General features: G+C 39.6%; 1 protein-coding gene across 2 annotated transcripts; it reads left to right on the top strand.

Annotated features, from left to right (window-relative positions):
- Positions 1-758: 758 nt before the first annotated feature.
- On the top strand, positions 759-24,969 carry DCT (dopachrome tautomerase). Of its 2 annotated transcripts, none has more exons than XM_089680477.1 (8): positions 759-1,261; positions 10,785-11,084; positions 15,655-15,755; positions 16,835-17,001; positions 18,143-18,322; positions 21,568-21,703; positions 22,474-22,675; positions 23,336-23,466. In XM_089680477.1, exons 1-8 carry the CDS (start codon positions 970-972, stop codon positions 23,449-23,451), a joined length of 1,494 nt encoding a protein of 497 aa, XP_089536603.1. In that variant the 5' UTR covers positions 759-969; the 3' UTR covers positions 23,452-23,466. The 2 variants fall into 2 exon arrangements, with proteins under 2 accessions (XP_089536603.1, XP_089536601.1); XM_089680475.1 differs by lacking the exon at positions 23,336-23,466 and adding an exon at positions 24,035-24,969 and having other exon boundaries at positions 764-1,261.
- The last annotated feature ends 857 nt before the right edge of the window (positions 24,970-25,826 follow it).

The following is a 25,826-nucleotide window of genomic DNA, read 5'->3' as shown; positions in this document are numbered from 1 at the left end:
CTGGACCGCGTCCGGTGTGAACTAACTCCGATCATGGCTGCCATGTGCACTGTCCAGTCCGCTGTGCATTGGACTGCGTCCGCTGTGAACCAACTCCAATCATGGTTGCCATGTGCACTGTCCAGTCCAGTCCGCTGTGCACTGGACCGCATCCGCAGTGCACCAACTCTGATCATGGTTGCTATGTGCACTGTCAGTCCAGTCCAGTCCGCTGTGCACTGGACCGCGTCCGCTTTGAACCTACTCCAATCATGGTTGCCATGTGCACTGTCCAGTCCAGTCCGCTGTGCTCTAGACCGCTTCCGGTGTGAACCAACTCCGATCATGGTTGCCATGTGCACTGTCCAGTCCGCTGTGAACGAACTCCGATCATGGTTGCCATGTGCATTGTCCAGTCCGCTGTGCTCTAGACCGCGTCCGGTGTGAACCAACTCCGATCATGGTTGCCATGTGCACTGTCCAGTCCGCTGTGAACCAACTCCGATCATGGTTGCCATGTGCACTGTCCAGTCCGCTGTGCACTGGACCGCGTCTGCTGTGAACCAACTCCGATCATAGTTGCCATCTCTGACTTCTTTGCAAAAACATAATACATACATTTTCCCTGCAAATATGTGAGCACTCATTATTTCTTGTCCAAGGAGTTGTTCACCTTTCAAAGGGTCTTGTAGAGGGGTGAGGAGGGGCAGGCAGTGTGGAATGTGTGGAATGTGAGCAGACAAGAGGCGGTCACGTTGTCTATAGGTCAGTCATGTTCCCTCACGAGGAGCCCAGTAATCCTCTCCTCATATAAAATCCTGCACAGCCGGGCCGGGGAGCCTGGTCATGTGTGGGCGGGGAGGATTATCCGAGTCACAGGCCGCCTCTCATTAATGGGCCCATCACCTGTGCAGTAAATCAGTGTATAGTGACTCCGGGTGGACATAGACGAGTCTCCCTGCCCAAGCTGAGGTGATTCTCTCACAAGACATGGCTGCTATGTGGAGTGTGGGCGCTTTCCTCCTGCTTGCCCTGTGTACCCAGCGGCTGGGAGCGCAGTTCCCCAGGGTTTGTACTACAGTGTCGGCTCTGGTGAACAAGAGGTGCTGCCCTCCTCTGGGCTCCCAGGTAGACAACACGTGCGGCTCTGCCCAGGGCAGGGGACAGTGTGTAGCTGTGCAGGTGGATGAGCGCCCCTGGAGCGGACCGTACACTCTGCGCAATGTGGATGACCGGGAGCGCTGGCCACTCAAGTTCTACAACGCCACCTGCCTGTGCAATGGTGAGTACTGCCACTGACACCCCACCTGACACCTCTGCTTCTGATCCATCTCTTTACTGTCTTAGGCTGGCCATACACCATGGCAATCTGATTGTATGATCTTATGGTAGCCACACACACACTTTCATTTCATGGTTTGATCAAAACGATCTGCAGTTGAATAGCCAAAACTGATTGATTAATGGTGGTGATGCACACTTGTTATTGTTTGATATGCTGAAATCAGCAAACTTCTTTTTGAAGTATTTAAACTTGATTTTTCAATCACATGTGACCTAATACAGTTGGGAGGAGGAAAATATTGATCAGCAGCAATGATCAGATACTTTGTTCAAGATAATCACAGCTTGTGAAATGACGTGAAAAACAGGGTTGCCATCAATAAGTTACAATAATCTATTAACCACTTGCCCTCCAGAGGATTTACCCCCCCCCCCCTTCCTGACCAGGCCATTTTTTTTTCGATACGGCACTGCGTTACTTTAACTGACAATTGTGCTGTCATGCAACGCTGCACCCAAATGACTTTTTTCGTTTTTTCCCCAAAAAAATATTATTATACAGTATTTATATAGCCCCAAAAGGTTTGCTTAGAGCTGTACATTATAGTGGTGGACAGAACATGAGCCAATACAGTGACAATACAATACACGAGGGGTTCGAGGGCCCTGCTCTTTCGAGCTTACAATCTAGGAGGGAGGGGATAGTGGTACAGGAGGAAGTGGCTGTGGGGGATGGAGTGGTGGGAGGAGTGGAGTAGATCGGCTGTTAGGTGAGGGTGGGGTAGGCTTCCCTGAAGAGGTGGGTTTTCAGGGTGCGCCTAAAGGGGAGGAGGGTAGCCATGCAGAGCCATACAAAGCAATGTCCAGGAGCTGACAGGGGATAGATCTGTGTTTATACACCGGTCTCTCACCTGTCATATACTCGGCAATCACCGCTGAAACCCGGTGATTGATAGCCAAGGCCACAAATGGCGTGATTTTGCTCACCCGTGCCGCCCTGTAGCAGTATTTCTGGTGCAGAAGCGGTTAATTGAAATCTACTTCCCCAATGTGAGGCTTATCAGATAAATTGGTTGTAGGCTATAGATTAATTATTCCTATCGGAAGACATCTATTGGGAAAAAATTGCTTTAATATTCAGGATTTATGTAGCGGCAGTGCACACTGGTTTATAACATACCGGTATTTATGGAAATGTGCAAGGCCATCATTCAACTTGATTTAGTCCCCGGTCACACTGGTGTGACTTGTCATGCAATTTGATAGTTTGAAAGCACATGACAAGTCATGCCCTTGTCTGCAATGGAGGCGGTAAATTGGAGTCGCACCAATTTTGAAAGTACTTCATGCACTACCTTTTGCAGTTCATTGTGACTTGCATAGACATCTGTGCATGACTTGCATAGACATCGGTGCATGAAGTCGCACTGACATCCGACTTTGAAATTGTGCGTTTTCAAGTGAAGTCACACGATTTCAAAGCCACTGAAGCCTTAGAATGGATTCAGTCAAACAGAGTTGATTGGCCAGGACAGAAAATGATCATTCTTTTTTGCATCAACTGACCGTGCTGAGATAACTGTGTTCATGGAAACGATTCTATTTCGACCAATCAGATTATGAGATGACGTGATGGAAACAGAGATGTGATTAATCACTTGCAATCATAAGGCCCCACACTGACGGTTTGATTGGGTCCGCCTGTCAGTTCTTCAGGCGGACCCGATCAGGCCATCCATAGACCTCTATGGACTGGCGGGTGTCAGCGGACAATTGTCTGCTGACACCCGTCGGCATCAGATCTGTTGCTGTACACCAAAAACAGACTGTTCCCCATTTGTCTGGCAAATCTGATCTGGAAACACAGGTGGTCCGCTTCCACCCAACTGCCCCATAGGAAAAAGCAGGCTCTGCCTGTATCCGCTGTGCAGCAGCGGAATGGACACAGACCTGTCATCTGCTTGCTCAGCAGAGAGATCCCCTGCTGAACAAAGAGATCCGCTAGCAGGTCTGCCCCATCTGAAAAGGGCAATCACATCTTCACTATCAATCAAAACCACCTTCCTTGTGCCCACACGGCATATCCATCAAAAAGTTGTGCACTATAGATGAATTGTTCATATCGAGAGTGAAAAAAGCCTAAAAAAGAAAACTAATGCAGCCATCAGATCTAAAAGATAGTAAGCCTGCAATATAATGTTTGCTTTTGCGTTATTTAAGACTATTAGCACTAGAACATCATCACAATTTCCCCTCACTTCCTGCTCTGGTGACAACTGTGAAACTTTTGGTTATCTCATGGACAGTGGTGACCAGGATGAAAGTTTTTGGCTGTGCTTACTTTTCCCTGAAATGTCCAGGGTTTAATACAGAACAACAAGTTCCCCCTTATTCTGTCTTGTTTAAAAATGCCTTGAACTATTTATCCCTTGATATAAATACAAGTATAGAAATTCCATGTCTGCCTTGTAGTTAATGTTTCAATAGTTACATTATATAATTTTTTTAATTGAATTTGCATACAAGCGAGTGAAATGTTCAGAAATTCTTAATAATGCTCCATTCCTAGTTGTGTTTGTAATGAATGATGCTGTATGCACTCATTCACATGGCAGTCAGTGGGGCAGTAAAAAGAGGTAGCTGAATCACATTTTTACTGCCCCCCCCCCCTTAGGTTTCAAAGACAACTGGATGGAGTTGTATTCATGCCATGGTCGTAATGCATTGTTTCACGGCAAAAAACATTTTTCACTGTCGCTGAATGCAACTTATTAAAATGAATAGGGTCATGTGACCGCCACATTCAGTGTAGTGGTGTGGAATCTACAGGGTAAAACAGGCAGTGAGGAGGCAATACGTCAACTCCTCACTACCTGTCAAATGCCTCTGAAAAGTGATTAACATTTGGTTAAGGCGGTATTAAACCCAGAACCAAAAATGTAATACATTGCAGCTTACCAATCATTAGATGTGGCGGCTGCATTAGTTTTCTCTTTTAGGCTTTTTCCCTCTGTTTTAATCTGATCTGGCCAGTAACACCTTCTGTATTAGTGCCCTCTACTCTGGATGAAGGGGCACTTTTAAACAGCAGCATTGCCAGTCTGGGGGGGAGGGGGACTATTAGATGGACTAGCAGATTTAGCTACACCAACAAATTGAAGCCACATTCTAGCTAATGCTTTATAAGCAGTTACAGCAACAGTTTTGACCTTTTGGGATAAAGGTTTTTACTTGACTAAATAAAAACTGCCAGTGGTAAATGGTTTGTCTCATCTCTGTAACTGATGCATTCTGCCAGAGAGCTTGTTCTTTTGAAAAAAAAAAAAGACTTACTGGCCAGATCATCAGATGCAAATAGAAGATAGCCTTAAAAAAGCAACCGTAGCCATTATATCTAAGAAATGGTAAGCTGCAATACAATAAATGTTTGCTTTTGGGTTTAATGCTACTTTAACCACTTTAGCCCCAGCTAATGTACATATACGTCATAGGGTTGAAGTGGTTATACCAGGATGACGCCTGCAGCTACAAGCAAGTATTGTGTTTTTACAGCCAGTGATAGACGTTTTTTTAAAACCGATCCTAGCAGCTAATTATCTTTTACAGGCAGCAGAAGGGGGTCCCCCAAGACTGCAGTCGATAGTTCTGCCGTCTGACCATAGAAATGATTGAGCACTGAAATGTCCCCAATCATCCCTATGGTCTAAGAAAGCGGAAGCAAAGAGCATTTTGTCAATCCCAGTTTTGCCGGATGTAAATAAGGCATTGCTGGCTTGGCAAAGCATGGGGTCAAACCAAGCTTAATTTTGATCAGATGCTTTTTAAGGGTAGAGGAGAGATCTGAGGGCTAATAGACCCCAGATCAAAGTACCTGTCACTGCCCATGCTATTGTTCATCTCTTGTGATTAACAATACAGTTGATTAAAAAAATGTAAAGAGACTAAAAAAAAAACAATAAATAGAAAAAAAAAAAAGGTTTAAAGCACCCTCGTGCTCATGTGCAAAGACGAATGTGAACATCAGTTCCACACGTATTTGTAAACCGCAATCGCACCACACATTTGAGGTATCATTGTGCACGTCAGAGCGCAATAATTCCAGCACCAGACCTCCTGTGTAACTCTGAAGTGGTAACCTGTAAAAGCTTTTAGAGTATCTCCTTTGGATAATTTAGTATACTGTAGTTTGTCACTGCTCCACGGGCGTGCGCAATTTGAAAGTGTGACATGCCTGATATCTATTTACTCGGTGCAACATCTTTTTGCATTTTACAAAAAAATTGGGTATTCTATTGTTTGTGTGCACTAAAATTAAAGTGTAATTCTTTCCAAAAAAATTAGCATTTGAAAAATCGCTTTGCAAATACCACGTGACATAAACCATTGTAACACTCACCATTTTATTCTGTAGGGCCTCTGATTAAAAATATTTACTGTTTGGGAGTTTTTTCTAGCAGAAAATACAGATTTTTACATGTAGGTGAGAAGTTTCTGATTTGGCTGGTTCACTTTTTTTTTTTTTTGTGCTTTTTTTCAGAAACTCACTACAGTCCATTTAACATGGTTTCCTATGGGAAATAAATAAAGTGGTGTAGCGCTCAATACCAAAAATTCTATATAATACAAATAACATATATAAAAATACATGACATTGAGTGCTCAAAAAACAAACCAGGTCAAAAAGACCTAATAAGTGACTAACATATAGTGAACCCAATCCCAATGAGGGATCAATGGACAAGTGACCCTTAGTCCCCACAGCTGGGACTCAAACCTATCAACACATGGATCCCTGTGGAGGGATAAAGGCAAATAAAGTGCTCATCAAATGCATATAAATTAACACAAATGTAACAAAGTCCAATGAATGTGAACACAGCTGAAGTGCTTGTCTTCTGGATCATGCAAAAACCGTGACACACCGGTAGGTGCTCCTAAGAATGGCTGCAATGGCCTCTCACCTCCACTCAGCAACCCCTAGGGGCCACAAAGCCTTGTGGATCTCTCCTGGATCCTTCCTGTATAGGTACTCCTGATAGTCTTATACCTGGGCTGAAAAGGACCCTTAGATGTACCGTGTCTTCACTAGGAACCCCTCTGGGTCAATGGATAGGCAGGCAGATGGATACTTGTTAACAGCCCAATTCAAAAGGCCTCATCATGTTGCAAGACTTGAGCTCCCACACAATCATGACAAGGCTTTGTCCAGATTTGTGTCACTGTAGCGGATACTAAAGAACAAACCTGTCAAAGGAAGCCCTTCTGCACTGTGCTGTCAGTGTGGGAGTGCTTCCATTTCTCCCGCTCTTTCGGGAGAAATGGAAGCACTTTCTATGCTTTTTTGAGCTGCTATGTTTTTGGAAAGGGTCAGGGACTTTGTTTAATACAAAAAGCAGCGTTTTTGCTACAATAGAGTTTCCCTGTATTTTGCGTTTTTTATTCTGTTCAGCAAAAAAAAATTTCCACTAACAAAAAAATAAAGCTGAAAAAAAAAACACAAAATGGGCAAAAAACACAATGCATTGGTGTGGCCTAAAGTCACTTGGGATGTTGCAGATACATTTGCTGGTGTATGTTAAATCCCCGGTTTTGTAATATTCTTCTTTTTCTGAGAGCACATGTTTAATATTACCAAGGGGGAACAAGCCCCAAGAAAAGCTACAGCAAAGATTCCACTTGGAATGTTGTGTGGTTGAAAAGTCGACGTCGCCTGCACACTGGAAGATTCCTGTATCTATGGCTTTTACGTTTTTAACGTTTCGGTCATTAGAGTGGAGGAAATCTGCCCAGAGCTCTCATGTCTCTGACTCTTTCCCTACACATACTCTGTTGGGATATAGCTAGAGTCTAAAAATCCAGCGTAGACCTAGTTTGATAGTTTCTATGCACTCCAACTAAAAGAAACCGCCTTGTGCTCAGCGTGATTGCACAGCATCAATTCCCATGTAAAATTAATTTTCCAGTCAGTTAAACACAAATGATTTTTGTTTTTCTTTTAATTAGTTATCAAATGACAGTAATTTAGTTGTAACCCTGTGTTACTAAGAGCGAGTAAATTAATTTGACACCGAACCATTAAATTTGCCATGCTACTTGAGTCCAACTTTGCGATCTTAGATGGATGGCACAATGTGTTTACACAAACTGTTCTCACCAGATGCTTCATTAAAGAGCTGTTCCCTGGACCATCTCCACAACAGTAGGCCATGAAGGCTCCCACTGTAGCTGAATGTACATGGTTACATTTTGAAAAGTCACTCTTAATGGTGAACCTAACGAGCCGTTTTTCGTGAAGCATCCTTGAGATTTGACATTTATCTGAAACTTGTATTCTTTGTTCAGTTCGGTGGCTGCTAATTGGTATTGCTAGGTATTTGATGGAGGCAATCGCCACAGGCAGTTTGCAGAAATAAAAAATATATTATGTTATGATGTCCAAAGCTTTGTTAGGATCAGAGGCATATCTTTGAAAAATTTAGTCCCATGACAAAACTTGGAGTAGGATCCCTAGCCTGCTAAATTCTAATAGGCAACCCCACCTGCATCAGTCTGCTGCAGTTTATAATTTGCTTTTCCTTCAAAGTGATATTGCGTAACTTCTTAACTACATATGTTTCTGCATTTACCTTAGTTTCCTATTCCTTCGTTGCAGATTAGCTGAATTGCTATGCAGCCATAAAAAATGGACCCTTTGAGATGTAATTTTGCTGCCTTCTGGCCTTTATGATTGAGTTGTCAATGCATCATTTTAATGAGGGGTGCTATTTTGTGCACAGGTTTAAGGATGGCCACTGGGAATAGGTGAGATACAACTCGGTGGCCAGGTGATGAGGTGCCAGTATAGTTTCTATTTTGTTAAAGTGCTTATTTGGCCAACAGTATAACCTACTTTTTTTTATTTATTTTTTTTTGTGTGTGTGTGTTTCACAAACACCTTGGCAACGATCTACCAGTTTAAACCAAATTTCAATAGCTATATTAACCCAATGGAAGCTAACACCAGCAGTTTTTTTTTTTTTTTTCTTAAACCATGAAAAAGTGAAGTGTTGGTGGTAGGTTCCTTTACTTGGTTGGTTTGCCTGTGCTTTAAAATTCAGTCAAAAAATTGAAATTGCTAGGAAACTGCTGTGTGTTGACTTGGGTAGATAGCATAACCATATCTTATTCTAGAAATGTGTTAATAGCATAATCCCTGAGATTTTTAGTTCCACAGGAGTCTCATTCGGTGTCTGATTATGCTAGGGTTCCTCCAGAGGTTGGTAGGAGTTCCTGGAGCAATGTCTGCCTCTCAGATAAGTTCCCACTGACACATTAATGTTTTTAGATATCTATAAGAGGGTAACTCTTCCTAATGACCACAAGTTTAAGGAGCATGCTTCACATGACCATCACACTAATGTATCATGAGTTGTAGATATAGTCCTTTTTAGCAGGAATTCCGAGACTGGAAAGTTATCTCAAGGGTTCCTCTGTTCTGAAACGGTTGAGAGGCTGGATTATGCCCTAGTGTTTAGATATAAATGATTAAACAAAACTGGTCAGGAGAGACATAAGTAGGCTACCTTTGACCTTTTGAAACTAATGGTTGCCTGGCTGTCTAGCTTCAATATTTGAGTCATTGATCTAGAACAAGAATATAGTATTATTATTATACAGGATTTATATAGCACCAACAGTTTGTGCAGCACTTTACAAAATTTAATATGTGAAGTCCAGCTTCTAGTCTACATGCTTGTTCAGGGTCAGAGACTCAAAATGAAGCCATAAGATGACCATGAAGGCTAGATAACTAGCATTCTTGGGAGAGGTCATCAATGGCAACCTGGGTATTTTCCTTGAAAACACCATTGTAATAACATTTTAGTCTTTCAGTGATCACAGTAAAATTATTTAAGCTTTGATGTGGCTTTGATTAACAAATATACAGTCCAGATCAGGGGTCCTCAAACTTTTTAAATGGGGGGCCAGTTCACTGACCTTCATGCTGTTGGGGGGCCAGACTATAGTTTGAAAAAAATATGAACAAATTCCTATGCACACCACACATCTTATTTATAGTGGAAAAAACAATACAAGATTTAAACTGCACTGGACACCGCAATGCTCAATGCACTGTGCCTGGTGCACTCTCCTCCTCTCCTGTTGCTCTTGTCGCTGCAACTGGTGAAATCAGAGGCTTCCAGGCTACTGCTCGCTGGGTCCTCGGCGAGTGGCTTAGCTACTTGCTAGCTGGGCAGCGCCATGGTTTTTTTTTTTTTTTTTTTTTTTTTTTTTTCCCCAGCTGGTAGGCCAGGTAAATGTCTTTGGCAGGCTGTAGTTTGAGGACCCCTAGTCCAGATGTTTAGTGCTGTGGTAGTTCTGCCACCATTGCAGCATTGGTCGCTTTACTCAAAGACCAATAGGCATCTTCTAAGTTTTGTTTGACATGACAGGGAGTTCTGTTTTTTGCTTTTGTTATTACAAAGAGTACTGTTTGGGCTATCTCCTGCAGATATCACTATACAGAATATAATGTATATCTACCCTGTCCATGTTTGTGTTTTACATAAATTCAGTACAAATCACTTACAGGTTGCAACCGTTTCCTTAGCTTGCTAGGTCCATAATTAAAGAATATGCAGTCCTGTCATTTAGAAAATGTAATTGCTAATCTGTAAATTTTTTTCTCTGAGCTAGAACTTTCTTTTTTTTCCTCCCCAGTAGAATTAGGAGTGCTGTTTGAATATATATATTCAGTCTCATTCTCCCTAATCGAGCATAGTTTATGTTTATTGACCCATTTTCAATTTCCAGAAATAAGTGGAAGAATTTTAAGGATCTACCAAAAATCGACCAAGAACTGAATAGAAGAGGAATAAGAGTTAAGAACATTTTATGTGCAATTATGTTTTACAGAGCTAAATCTATAAAGACAGGCTAGTCCAGTCTATTAAAATAGATTTTACATTAGGAGGGTGGAGTGATCATTATAGAACATTTCACAGAATAAACTAATGTTGTTTTGTGCTTGTTTGCTCAGCTAGAAACATTATATTAATGACACAATTATTACTATGGTAAAAAATATTGTGGAACGTGCATTAACTCATAACAACAAAGTAATTATCTCCTATTCTTGGGACTGCTCCCAACTGATAAATCAGGCCCAAGTTAGAGTGGGTACTTTGGATGGTAGAGGTATAGTGAGGAGAAAGATGTCTGTTGTCATTATTGCACAAGTCCTTGCCAGACAATGAATTGGGTAATTATTTCATCACAGAATATACCTGCAGTACGTGAAATTTGTAAAATACCAACTCTGTTGGCAAAAGATTTGTGCAGTTGGGGCATTTACATTAAATCTGGTTGTTGTCTTGCACTTCTATTCTTGTTTCTGTACCAATCTTCTATGCTATAAAGACAATACAAAGACATTAACACATGGATCTGGCAGGCTTTATTTTGTGCTGCATTGTTCCTGATGTATTGCTTGTTAAATTGCAGCTTACTCATATTTTAATTTATACATATATCTTCCCCAGGAAACTTTGCAGGTTATAATTGTGGAGACTGTAAATTTGGATGGATGGGGCCTAACTGTGACCAAAGGAAGCCACCAGTTGTACGGAAAAATATACATTCTTTAACGGCACAGGAGAGAACTCAGTTCCTGGATGCACTGGATCGTGCGAAGAATACCATTCATCCTGATTATGTAATTGCCACTCAACACTGGCTTGGTCTACTTGGGCCCAATGGAACTGAACCACAAGTATCAAACACCAGCATCTATGACTTCTTTGTCTGGCTTCACTACTATTCTGTCAGAGACACATTGTTGGGTATATTATTTTCTTTAAAATTACCAAAAAAAAACTATTAAAAGGGAAGACTGTATAGCTTTTTTTGTGGAGAGCTGTTAGGTTAAAGTCCATCTAACGCAAATAACAAAAATCTACTATATTGCAGCTTGACAGTACTTAGATGTTGTAAATGCATTCATTTTTTCCCTTTATTTTCACCTGTTTATCTGGGCAATAACACACATTTTAGGGTCAAGTCACTAAAGGTGACCGCATGCGATAACACTGTTATGTGACTAATTTGCATAAATGATTGCATGCGATAACAAAATGTTCAATTCACAAAAAAAATAGGTTCTGCAGTATTAAATGCAAAATTAAAAATGTATCTGTAAACACCGCAAAAAAAAAAGAGGGTAGAGACAATGGGTTGAGAACTTTAATGCTTATTCAGAAAAGTAGAAAAGGGAAAGCCCCGGTGGTGCTCTTGTCAATTGATGCCGAAAAGGCGTTTGATAGAGTGGACTGGGGCTTTATGATGGACAACTTGGAAGTGTTGGGGATTGGAGAGAGACTGCGTGAGTGGATAGGTAAATTTTATATAGGGAGCCCACCGCAATCATCATGGTAAATGGGGAGAGGTCGGAATCCATTGGGATGTCAAATGGAACAAGACAAAGCTGCCCATTGTCCCCCTTGTTGTACATTTTGACATTGGAACCCCTGTTATCAATAATAAGGAATAGCGGAGCGGTAAAGGGAATCCAGATAGAAAATATAGAACATAAAGTAGCGGCCTTTGCGGACGACCTATTGTTTTATGTAGGCAACCCCCGAATAACACTACCAAGTATAATGAAGACCCTGAAGGAATATGGTGAACTATCAAATCTAAAACTTAACCCAACAAAAACAGAGATTCTGAACATCAATATACCAAAGAGCGAAAAAGAAAAGCTACAAAAAGAATTCCCCTTTATATGGAGAGAAAAAGATATAAAATACCTAGGAATAAAACTCGCTACCTCATATAAACAACTGTATGGATTAAATTATATTTCTCTGATAAATGAGACTAAGGACGAACTAAAAAGATTAGAAGGAGGAAACCCATCATGGTTAGGTTGTATAAACCTAGTTAAAATGGTAATTATACCTAAAATACTCTATAGATTTCAAATGATCCCAATCAAACTCCCAGAGGCGTTTTTTAAAATAATGAGAAGAATGTTAACAAGATATATATGGAGGAATAAAAAACCAGGAATATCATACGAAACACTAAGTAGGACTAAAGAGAAAGGGGGGATGGGACTACCAGATGTCAAGAGATATTATAAAGCAGTAATTTTAGCAAGAATTTATGATTGGACTTTTAACCATAAGGGGAAAAGTTGGGTAAAAATAGAAAATGAACTGAGTGGAATTAGTTTGAGTAAGATGATATGGGTTCCAGCACATTATAGAAGAATTAAAGAAAGCACAAGCACTTTCACTTGAAATGTTTTAAGGCTATGGGATAATTTACATAAACACATGAAATGGGAATTCAACTCTATATTAATGCCTCTTGCAAACACGGAGTTTTTCCCTCCAGGAAAAGATGCGATATCAGGGAGATGGTTTAAAAAGGAAGATATCCAATTGAGAGACGTATTGGTAGAGGGGGAATTGAGAACATTTAAAGAATTAAAAGAGAGGGGAGGAGATATGTTTATTAAAATAGATGAGTGGAAATATCATCAATTAAAATGTTTAATTGGAAATCTCCCAAAACCCTTGAGATTAAAAAAGGAGTGGAATATGTTTGAAAGGCTACTAGAAACACGTAGAGATGGGAAACACGGTGTTACAAAAATTTATAGAATTCTTACAGAATTAGACACAGACACAAAGTTAATTTTTATAACAAATTGGGAAAGAGATATGGAGGTGGTGATAGATGAGGATCAACAGAATAAGATATTTAGACTGGTACATGAGAGTGTTAGTATGAAAGACGTTGAGATTAATTATAAATGTTTGACACGATGGCATATTACACCGAGCACTGAGCACAGGATGAGGGGGGAGAATTCAAAAATGTGTTGGAGAGGATGTGGGGAGGAGGGCACGGTGTTTCACATATTGTGGCAATGTCCAAAAATTCAGGTTTTCTGGAAGACAATAGTTAAATTAATATAAATAATAACTGGAAATGACATAGGGTTAGACCCAACCATGTGTCTCCTACATAATGTTGAGACAACAATAAATAAATATAAAGAATCAGGCGTATGGTACTACTTAAGTGCTGCAAAAGGGTTGATACCCAAGTTTTGGCGGAAGACAGAGGTGCCGACGGAGGAGGATTGGATCAATAGGGTAAACCAGATTAGTAGAATGGAAAAATCTTACTATATTCAGGAAGACAGGTTGGAATTATACTATTCGCGATGGGAAAAATCAGGATTGAAAGAGAAATATAGAAAATTTTAAACTAGGAAGTTATTTAAAGTTATTGGGCCTAGAGAGATTGGAGATCTTGCAGAGGGGAGGAAGGGGGGTAGAAATGGGTTGGGAGGGAAAAGAAAAAAAAGAGGTAAATAGAAGGGGCAAAGTAGAAATGTATTGATTATTTATATGTATTGTGTCTCTTCTTATGGAATTTTTGTAATAATAAGAAACTAATAAATATTTAAATTAAAAAAAAAAAACACCGCAAAAAAAAATGCAGTAAGTTGTTAACATTCATACCAGACCAATAGGGTGAATTGGTCTTAAGGGGAACCCCATGCCAAAATTAAAAAAAAAAAAAAAAAAATGGCGTAGGGTCCACTCCAGATCCATACCAGACCCTAAATCCCTTAGGATTGTGAGGGGACCCGCACCCTTTTTTTTTTTTTTTTTTTTTTTTTTTTTTTTTCCCATTTTGTAGTTGCTGGCATGTTTTGTTTTCATTCAGGTGTCAGTGGGACACCCGCTGACAGCTGATGAGTTATCCACTGTTAAGGACACTGTGTCTGGCTTCCTTAACAACCAGCTACCGTGCGCTAAATTGGCGCAATACAGATATTTTACCGCAAGAGTTATATACCGCAAAATTCTTAGTGAATTGGACATTTGCAGAAAATGTACCACATGCGTTATTTTACCGCATTTTTTTCAGTCGTTATTTAACTTTTGTGAATCGATCCCATAGTGGCTTGGGATGGCTACACTCACTCTTCCACTGCATTTATGGAGGAGCACTATAGCCACCCTCTGACCATGGCATTATCAACCTGTGGAGAGGGTAGTGTTAGATGGGCTAGTAGGTTTAGAATGTATTTACACAAGTTTATTACACATTTAACTTATCTCCAGCTAGGGTTTTTTCCTTTTTTTGGATAAAGGTTTTAACTAAAGTTTAATAAAAGCTGACCAATGCAAGCCCCTGTCAGTGGATTGTTTCTCTCCCCCCCCCCCCCCCCCTTCCCCATTACCTTTCCAACCTGGTGATTTTGGGCAGTAACACACTTCCTGCCTTGGTGTGTCTCCACTCTGGATAGAGGAGCAGAAGAGCCACCTTTTGGGAAGCTGCATTGTCAGTCTGAGGAGAGGGCAAATAGGACAAATGATTTTACATAAATGAATAAAAGCTGACCATTGTCAGCACCCTTGCCAGTGGTAAATGGTTTGTCTCAGCCCTCTAACTGCTACTTTTTCTGGACAGCTTGTTCTATAAGGGAAGTTAAAACCGACTTAAAGCGGATCTCCAGGCTTCCCCCAAAAAATTCAGTGAGCCGGTGCAAATACTGTTGGTATTGCTGGTTTCCTACTGCACATTCATAAAGCGTGCTGCACTTTGTGAACTGGTTGCAGTCTTCTGGGACCTGTGAATTGTCCCAGAAGGCTGTGGGGGATGGAGGGGGACCGAACTTCTGGCTCAGATAGTCACGGTGCACCAACCAGGTGAAAAAAAAAAACGGTACTTCCCTCGTTCAAGTGTTTGTAGTTTTTGCATTAAACAGCAGAGATTGCATTCACCAGATGCTCTTCTAATGTGATCAATGACTATTGTGCTACAAATGTGCTGGGGACACATTAATCACGCCAAGGTCCTATACATTTAAATAGTGTCCTTGTGCTTGTATTCATAGAATTCTTGATAATAGTTCAAGTATACTGGTAACAACCCTTACCGCTGAACGATCAAAACCGGCTACTTTTTATGTGTTTATTTAGTTGTTGATTTATATTTGCATTTTGTGGAATGTAATTTTAAGTTATACTTTCTGTTTGGGTAACCTTCCTATATTTTTATTCCAGAAAATGGAATTTAACCAGATCAATATCTTTTTCTATTCAGCTATCCACAGACTATTAAAAAGCAGTGGACCTAAAACTATACCTTACAGCATCATTACTCTGTCTCACTAGGCTAATCATAATAGGTTCTATTAACTGACTGTGTTGACATCCAATTAATCAATTGATTGTCCTATAGAAAATTCAGCTTTGTGTCTATTAATCCTTGTACCAAGCTCTTTGGTGCGGCAATGAACATAAAAATATGATAATAACTGTCTCTTGGAGTGGAATATAAAATTCCTTTTGCTTCTATATTTTTTTTTTTTCTCTATTCCAGGGCCAGGCCGTCCATTCAAAGCTATTGATTTCTCACACAAGGGTCCTGCATTTGTTACTTGGCATCGATATCACTTGTTGTGGCTGGAGAGAGATTTACAGGTAATGTGGGTATAAACCATCATCAACAAGAGGTGTTTTTAATACAAACTTTTTTCTTACATTCCCGCTCAATGAAGTTAAAATTTGCTGCTACATGGGAGAACATTTGTTGGCTCTGTCTTTGGGCAACCGTGTTTGTCAGAAGCCTATCAGATTTACGAGATAGAGGTTATACAAAATGTTTCATGTTCTGAGACAATGGAGGACTAAAACTGATGCGCTCAGAATCTGGTGCAGCTGTGCATGGTCACCAATCTGCTACTAACTTCAATTTGTTCAGTTAAGCTTTGACAATAAAACCTCGAAGCTGATAGGTGTCTGTGCAGAACTGCACCAGATTTTGCACTCCATGTTTGATAAATCTCCCACCAGGTTTGCTTTAAAAACACTTTCTTGAGCACTTTTCTATTAGCAGCCAGGCAAAGAATCCTTTGGCATTGGAAATCTACAAACCTAAATGAGAAGTAATTTGCTTGCTCCTCTCAAAATGGCTTATACTACCTAAAATGGAATTAGGCCCTAATAACTTTTACAGCCAAGGAAGCTGCAATCTTGGCTTTTGCTTGATTTGTAGTCGCCATGGTGCTGCACATGTGATCAGTTATCACACCAGCCATTTGATGGCTTGACAGTTTGGTTGAGAGCACAAGCAACTCTGACAGTTATCATTCATGGCATGCCTTGATTGTAACTGTTTTGGGAAACTGTTAAATGGATGGGTTTAGTTCTGCTTTAATACATATCTAAAGACAAAATTTTAAAGGGAAGGGCTAGAACCTCTGAGGTTTTTATTGCTGCCTGTGTGGAAATTCACCCAATGGGATGAAGAACTTGCTAAGAAACCTAGAACCTGGCCTTAGGTAATAATTTAAAACCCTAATGGCAACTACCAGACTGTGCTGGTCCCTTATAGCCTCAATACTCAATGGATATATCTACATGGATGTAGTAATTTTTAGCCTTATACAGCCTAATCATCTAATCATGCAATGTATGTAGAGAAAAACATACTAAATGGAGGATAGTAATTTTTGCAATTTTTTTTTTTTTTTTTTTTTTTTTGCTACTTGTTATTACAGAAAATGCTTGGAAATGACTCATTTGCTTTACCATACTGGAATTTTGCAACTGGAAGAAATGAGTGTGATGTCTGCACAGATGAACTGTTTGGTGCACCCAGACCAGATGACCCCACTTTAATAAGTCTTGGTTCCAGGTTTTCACGCTGGGAGATAGTGTGTAATAGGTAACCTTCCTCTTTTAAATCAGTTGAATAAATAAGGTTTATGGTAGGAGTGTGATGATGGGACAATGATATTCCAAGTCTCTCCCAACTGCAGGGAAATAATTTGTCACATTGGATCGCATGGATGGGAGAGATGTTTAAGGGGCCTTGGAGAAGTCCATCACTGACTTGAAATGCCTTATTGCTTAGAAACACAGATGGTTATAGGTTCGAATAGGCAGTTATCATTATAACTGATATTTATTATTATTATTATTATTAATAATTTTATTATTATTTTTAGTTCAGGTAGTATTGGAGTATGGCACTTACTTGAATTTTAAAACTATGCACTTCCATATTTTCATTTTTTGTATTGCAAAAGTCCTAAGCATGTATATACTGCAATACTCTATCAATAACAGAAATTCAGTTCTGTGCAACTACTGTTGTGCTTTGCATGCTTGAAATACACACAAAAACATTATACCTTGTAAAAGTCGCATATGAGCTGACATTGATTGCTCTATACCCTTACCTAACTTTATATAGTGTTGGCAAATGTAAGTGGAGTACCAGCCAATTTTCTAATTTAATAATGGTAAAAAGTTAAAATTGTGGCGTGTGGGTTCCCCCCCGTTCCCAGTTGGAAGTTCTACTTTCACTTCATGTACTAGAAACCTAGAACATGAGGGGTCTTTCTCAAACAAGGTGTGCTGGATCACTTGAATGTGGTTTGAACCGCTTCCAATCCTCATGACATGTGAAATAACATTGCTCCTATAGTGCCTGCTCACATATGTCCGGTGCACTGGCAGTGCGGACTGAAAGAGTCCTGTCTGAATTCTGAGCAGTGCGTTCCGGTTCAGGTACGGATTACAGGCTATTGGGAATAATTTCTAAATCGCACATGTCATCAGTTGTGAACAGGATAAAATCCTGACCTAAACCTGATGTAAACCTGACCTGAACTACTGTATCAATTAGTTGTGACACCTGAGCTTCAATCCGCACTGCACATGTGTGAATTAGCACGGACACTACTGACTACAATAAAATAAACTACAAAGTTTTAATTGGACAAGAAAACACTCTTAAAAACTTCTTTGATTTGAAAATTCATGTTTTGTTAAACTTTAATTTTTCCATTTTAAAATCCTAGTCTGGATGAGTACAATCGTCTTGTTACACTGTGCAATGGAACTAGTGAAGGTTTTATTCGCCGAACCCCAATAGACAGATTTGGTGGGCGACTGCCAAACACAGAGGATGTACAGAAATGCCTTTCCCTCACAGAGTTTGATAATCCTCCTTACTATTCAAACTCTACTTTTAGCTTCAGGTACGTATTTTGTCAGTGAATTTGTTTACTTTTAACTTACAAAATTGTTTTAGTAAATACGCAACAGTTGTAAACCATATATACCATACCCCTTGAATACTGTGAATCAAAATAAATACAAATTATTGCCTCTATAACTCATGTGCAAAAACAGAACAGGCTGGATGTCAGATGTTGCTGACGAAATGCGTTGGATGGAGCTTCTGTGATATGTCCCTTCCGGTTGGTGGAATGCAAACTGGTGTTCCTTTCTGGTGATTTTATGTGCTTCATTGATTTTAACTAATGTAAGCACAATTTATAGAGGTGTGTGTTTTTTTTTTTTTTTTTTTTTTTTTTTTTTTTTAAATTAACTTTTACTACATTATGAGGAGGTCCTCTGTCTTTCCCTCTGAGGGAGATTTTTTTTCCCCATCTAGAGTCTCTTGCTTTACATTTGGGAATATCTGATGTGGTCTGTATATGCAAGTCAGCTAATACAAGAAGATATCTATTTGTGGCACTCCAAGCGTTTTGTGACCTTCTTTGAGAGAAGAGGACATATATCTTTGAGTGCGGTGTTACTTTTTCTGGGAAGAGAGGAGTAGCACTTATTTCTTGGGTGACTTTATCTTTGCACACTGGAAATGAAAGCCGTATATGAAGCTTCAAAAGAATGGACTTTTATTATTCTATCAAAGCATTCACATTATCTGTTTTTGCACATGAGTTAGAGGCAATAAGTTGTATTCATTTTTGATTCACAGTATTCAAGGAGTGCGGTATATATTGTTTACATGTTTTGAGGCTTTTAAGCTTACCAACAAGCAGCACCATATTTATATTTGCCAAGGTTTAAGGGGAGTGTGATCTTGGGGATTCACAAATACACAATCTTTTTCTGAGAAGAACCCGAAATCCTGCTTTTGCGGACTTCTCATTCTGCAGATGTTAGCTGTTTGCCTGTCTTGGCCAGTGCCCGCGCTTTGAGTTTTCTTCAATGCATGAAGTTAATAACAAAAACAAATATTCAGTTAAAGTGTTCCTGGCTCCGTCCTGACTTTCCTGATTTTCATACTTGTTACAGATCAGTGCCTTATCTGCATAATGGCAATGCATCTAGCAATCTAGCATGTTTTCCATTGATCCCATTCTGCCAGGGACAGTCTCTGATTAAGTGGTCTTCCCTCTGCAAACCTGGTAGCAGTGGTATAACTGGGGGCATATGGCCAGTGATAGGGTAGTGCAGGTTATCAAAAAACAGAAAATGCCATCATAAAGGGTGTAACCACCCATCAAAAGGGTCTCTCTGACTCACCCTATATTTGGGTGTGGATTATAAACCGAGTATGAGCAGATTTAGAAAAAGTTAGCAGTCAACTAGAGCAAACTGCAAAAACGAACGGTATTTTTTTAAATTCAATGCAGAGTAATCAGAGAACATCAATAGTAGATGCAAATAATTTCTTTATTATCACTAGGATCCTCTGAAAAGGTGGGCATATGACATGGTGAACACACAGTCAATCAAAATTAAAAACCGTGAGTTCAAAACAAAAAAAAGTCCTGCGTGTACACTTAGCTGGATCATGGTGATTAAGTGTATGGCTGGGAAACCGGTAATTATCGATAGGAAGAAATCTTCATATAGGAGAGGTTATAGTCATGTATGGAGAGTCTACTTTCAATATGGTCGGAATGATTCTATCTTCACAATTATAGGGTGAGTCAGAGAGACCCTTTTGATGGGTGGTTACACCCTTTATGATGGCATTTTCTGTTTTTTTGTTTATGCTTCAATATGAAGGTCTTTTGTACCTGTTCGGCCATTCTTTATATAGGAATGATTCTTCACAAAATTATTAATGTGAAATATTTTGGCTATACATGGTGAACACACTTTGATCATTTGGGATGGCTTATCAGATTGGTGAAGATTTAGATGCAGAAATACATTCTGCTTTCTTTAAAGCTATGAACCAGGCCACAGACGACCATATAGGGGAGATTAAAAACAAATTTAAAAATCATACAAAATTAACAATAAAATACTTAAATCGAAAATGGGATATTACATCATTAGAGTAAAATATTGAGAATGGAATCATCCCCAGAGGATTAAGGGAGAAGGTAATTCCAGCTGAACATCTCCACACTCCAAGATTCTTGGAAAAATGGAAGGATAAATGTATAAAGCATGGTATAGAAATCATGCGCCTTATAGTTGAAGAAAAAATTCAACCAACCAAATTATCTGAACAAATTGATATAAGCACTAAATCACTTGATCCTTTTAAAGATGATCCAGAATTGAATAACTATAATGAGCTTCTTAAAAAAAAAAAAAAAAGAGATTGAAAAGGTTCAAAAGAATCTGAAATTTACACAACAAAAATTTAAAAGGAATATAGAAGATTGGGGCAAGGATGAAATATTTGATTTATCCAATACACGTGGAAGGAGTAGATTCAAACGTAAATATACGTCACGTAAAAACAAACCTGGATTCTCTATTAGTGAAGACGATGAGGATCCTAATGTCCACCCAAAGGACTGGTCAAACAGTGCAGTTGTCAGGCTCAGCTGATGTATCAAGGACTGGCAGATAGGTCCCCCAGATAATCCAAACAATCTGCCAGTCCTTGATGCATCCGCTGAGCCTGATAACTGCGCTGTTAGACCAGTCCTTCGGGTGGTCAAACTCTCGGGTAAGAGGCTGTGTGAGTGGAAGGTGAAAGACTTTATTCTTTTTTGGGTTCTGGCTTCTTGCAAAGCACCAGCACTTCCAAATTATTTGGACTTTTTTTTAATTTGTTTATTTGTGTTTATCTATATGTGACTTCTCACCCTTGTTAGATGATTGGTTATTAATAAACATGTATCATCAGTTAAGCGCTACATTGATAGTTCTTTATATGATAATTGCTTATTGTTGGGGCAGGTACAATTGATGGGAATTCAAAATACTGATGGTGTGATAGCATTGTAAGAAGCTTACAATTTATATGCAATGAGGTTTTGAGGAAGCTAACCAAGAGACATGCTCTGGTACCTAATATTGAGCAGATTTTCAGGGTGGAGCATTATTTTATCAACTGGCTCCCAAAGTAGGAACTGAATTTTGGTTAAAAGACAGTATCTTCCCCTGATAGTGTGTGTGTGTGTGTGTGTGTGTGTGTGTGTGTCCGTGTCCGTCCAAGTCATTGTTTTTCCTTTTGCTATACTGGATGACTGACAATTTTTTTATTTATATATTTTAAATAAAGGAATGCACTTGAAGGCTTTGAGGAACCGGATGGAACATTGGATCTTCCTATAATGAATCTCCATAACTTAGTTCATGATTTCTTAAATGGAACCAGTGCCCTGTCCCATTCTGCAGCCAATGACCCCATTTTTGTGGTACTATGTCCTTTCTTTGAATTACTACAAATGTGTAACTGACCAGTCCAAGAAAACTTGAATTTCTATAGTCCTGACACATTGGACAGGGATTTATGTGAATGGGTCTGTGTACTCTACTGCATAGAGTATTTAACTTGCTTCTGTTGTGTAATCATGGTGTGCCTTATGCTGGGCTGAATGATCAACATGGCATTCTTAATCCATTCAGGCCTGGAAAGGCCCTGTTCCCCTGAGCACATTGAGATACTGTTTTTACACACGGCTCCTTCAGGCATCTAAAGAACATAAAAGCTTCTGTCGCTCACCCTTAGCATGAGCTCATCCCTTTAGAGACACTCAACTTGGCCTATGCTGCGTCCTCCAGTTGTTTCCGCATTTCTGCTATGACTTACAGTATCGAGTTGCACAAGCCCATTACCAGAAAATGCTCCCAATGGGGGTTAGAAGGAAGTCCACGAGCAGAAAGCCTTTTAACCTTTTTTACTTATACAGTTTACCAATGTCAACTTCAGTTATTCTGATCCCAGAATACACACACCTTCAATTGGAAGGCTTTTGATAGTTGGCTTGAGCCAAGGAGTTGCTCAGAGTCCCTGCATCCCTAGCCAGTGATGTTCATTGACCATTAGACCTCTCTTTAATTCCTTTCTACTACCTTAATTAATGTGCACTAAGAACTGCGGGTGTGTGTGTTTTTTTTTAATATAAACATATGTCAACGATTCATCTATAAACCTCTCCTGACATGAACATCTTCATATTTGTAGGTTTTGCATTCTTTTACTGATGCAATTTTTGATGAATGGATGAAGCGTTTCCAGCCTTCTGATGCAGTGTGGCCCCAGGAACTGGCACCAATAGGACACAACCGTTTGTACAACATAGTGCCTTTCTTTCCTCCAGTAACTAATGATGCGCTGTTCCTTCCTGCAGAAGAGTTGGGCTACACATATGCTATTGAGCTACCAGGTATGTGTATAAAATATACTTGCTAGAAACTTGAACAAATAGAAATATGTCAGAATGATCTGCATACTTGTTCTTAGAAAGCACTAATGTAATTGGATCCATGTCAGTCGGTCAAGGTAACCTATAATGTAACCAACTTCTGTAAAGTGTGGGGTGTGGTGTGTGTTTTTTTTTTTTTTTTTTTTTTTTTTTTTTTTTCTGCCTTTTTTTTTTTTTTTTCTTTTCCTTTTTCCTAGTCTATTATTATTTTTCAATCACTAGGCCCTCTGATGGCTTGCTGTCTTATTGCAAGCTACTCCAGTTGTAGACTACTGGTGGAGGCAAGAACACTTCACACAATTTCCCCAGAAATTGTAGCTTTTCTAGTTGCAAGCTATATTTACATTGTATTGTATGGTATGGTATGGTGTTTTCCTTTATATCTGCTGTTAGGGGCGGACTGACCATTTGGGAACTCTGGCACTGCCCGAGGGCCTGGGGTCAGTAGGGGGCCCCATGACATGCCCCTGGTACCTTTCGTAGACTTTTTTGAGTGTGGGTGAGGACACAGGGGCCCCATGATCCTCTATTGCCGGGGGCCCCATGAGTTGTCAGTCCGCCCCTGCCTGTTGTAGGGGATTATAGCTTTTCAGCTGTGGCACTTTTGGCTCATTTTTACAGTCCCAACATCTCTACCCCTTTTTGAGTCTGCTGGAGACTTGTTTCACGGTTTCCTCTTGCAAGGTGGTCTGAGCTACAGGTTTGTGTTTTTCATCTATATTTCCACTGTGTTATGATTATTTTTTATTTATTTTTTTGTATCTGAGCTTCCCTGCATTGCGAGGTATACTGTAAGATTTTGGAGGGCCTACAAGGGCTATTTTTGTTTCTTTGTTATGCTTTATAACAATAAAAATATTGAAATCAAAATGAATTAGTAAAAAGTTGCTTGCCCTTCATGTGGCTTATTTTGGCCCCATTTTTTGCCTATGGTTATGAATTTTTACACCTGCTGTAAAGCAGGGGGGAGAGACTGCAGGTGTACAGTGGCAGCTTGTGCCAGCTCAGCAGATGCTGTTGTATTGTATACAGCACTGTACTATAATGTGGCAGTGTGCATTACCAGGTAATGGAGCCACACCCTGCACCATCATATCATACTTCTTAGTTCTTGTATGTTTGCGCTATCACTGATCATATTTCAAAGAATGCATGTAATCCAAGCAGTGTCCCAAGTTCTTTAAAATGTGTGAAGAAACATTCGCTTAAATCAGCCCCTGTAGATATTTATCATTGTATATGAATAGTCAAGCATGACCTAGCATGCACAGTAAATGCTTCTAATCCTGTTTTTTGGGTTTTTTTCCCATCTGTCCCCAGCTTCTGATGCAGACATTCGGGCAGCAGGAGTCCTTGTGGCATCAACTGTTGGAGGAGTACTTATTGCCTTACTTGTAGTTCTACTTCTCCTTGTTCTCTTCATGCATAGAAAACAGCGACATGGCTTTGAACCATTACTGAATGCAAAATACCAAAGCACAAAATACACAGACGATGCCTAAAGTAATTTTCGGTGTAGGCATCTCCTACCTAACAACAATACATTTTAGTACTGCATTTATATTCACAAAGTATGCCATTTGGTCTATTCTGAAACACCATTATAAAGTGAACTTGTTTTGAAGCAAAACACACTGTAGTCTATACAAATTGTGTATTTAGCTTATATTTGCCAGGGTAGCAAAAAGTAAGAAACATAGTTACACTTGGTGTTCATTACCTTTCTTTTTACTTAAATATAACACCCCCCCCCCAAAAAAAAAAAAAAAAAAAAAAGCAAAAGCAGGCATGTAATGCTGAGTTTTTGGTTGACAATAGCTGGGAGGGTATAATTGTGTGGTGTTGTCCCAGGTCATAGTGAGAGGTATGGAAATACTTGTGGAAGCTGCATATCTACACAACACATTTCACTACAAAATAATGTAGCCTGGTGAATGTAAATGCTATTAAACCTGACTTTTTTTTTTTTTTTAAATACCCATGCAGACCTTATAAACTACATATTTGTTTTTGCTTTTGTTTACCACTTCATTTGGTGATCTCTGTATGGTATCTGTTCTAGTATGTCTGACTTTATATTTATATTAGAAGAACCTATGCAGTTTTGTCATAAAAGTAAAATTGTTGGGCAATTGTGCACTTTTTTTTTTCTGTTCTGCAGAAAACAGAAAGAAAAGGCTAATGACTTGTTACAAATCCAAAGATTATGTCTTTCTGACCAAATATAACAGACATTAAAGGATATGTAAACCCAACAGTTCATGTTCCTGATATGTGCCTACTCTACCATGTACTTGTGTGAAAAAATATCCTGTTCTCTCTGTATTGCTTCCTTTTTGTGTGACATCTCTGGGGTTCCTGACAGTCCCTCTGCGGTTCTATTAAAAACTGACCACACTACGTATGCAGGAGAACACACCGTGGTCAGTTCTATAGCTATACTGGTAACTCAGCCTGCTCGCCTCCAATGATTGTACTTGTTCTGACATCAAACTCCCCCCTCCCCACCCTCTTACTGGGAAGCTCAGTGTATTGCTGTTTCTCCTCCCCCAGCTGAAAACAACAGAGAGAGAATATGATCACTTATAATAAGGGGAAAGAAGGTATTTTATAATGTGGTGTTTTTTGTTTTTTTTTTCCCCAGAAAGGAATAACCATTGATCTGAAGAATGAAACTTCATTGGAATCATGAATTGTGATTAAGTGCATTTAGGTGACCTTTTTGAGTGTAAAAAGAAAAAAAAATATGGAACCGCATAACCACGGTATCAGGTTCATAAGAACTAATTGACATCCTAAGGCACTTTCCTCTGAAGCACTCTTCTTGCTGATGTTAATTTGGCAAATTAAAAATGACTACACTATATCTGAGCGCCAAACACAAAAAGTACTATTTAATTCATTTTTAATATTCAAAGCAGACTTGCTGAGAAATCATTTAGAAAAACAACCCCCTCACATTTTTGGCTGTGGCCATCTTGAGTAAGGGTAGATGATTCATGTAGCATTTACTTCCTGGAATCCATCTTCCCTTGTCTCAGGCATACAGGCAGGAGGGTGTGCTTAGTGGGGTAAAATCCCTCCTCCCTTCCTGAAGACTCTGGGGATGTAT

Source organism: Staurois parvus, unplaced genomic scaffold (assembly GCF_062004578.1).
Source record: "Staurois parvus isolate SC_StPar_1 unplaced genomic scaffold, SC_StPar_1.0 ptg000243l, whole genome shotgun sequence".
Lineage (NCBI taxonomy): Eukaryota > Metazoa > Chordata > Amphibia > Anura > Ranidae > Staurois > Staurois parvus.
Note: the sequence above shows the minus strand (reverse complement) of the source record. Positions and strands in the feature narration are given on the sequence as shown.

Excerpts from the sequence above, each read along its gene's own strand:
- DCT (XM_089680475.1), top strand. The coding sequence starts at position 970 with ATGGCTGCTATGTGGAGTGTGGGCGCTTTCCTCCTGCTTGCCCTGTGT. Across the intron at positions 1,262-10,784 it reads CGCCACCTGCCTGTGCAATG|GAAACTTTGCAGGTTATAAT; the intron begins GTGAGTACTGCC and ends TATCTTCCCCAG. Across the intron at positions 17,002-18,142 it reads TGGGAGATAGTGTGTAATAG|TCTGGATGAGTACAATCGTC; the intron begins GTAACCTTCCTC and ends TTAAAATCCTAG.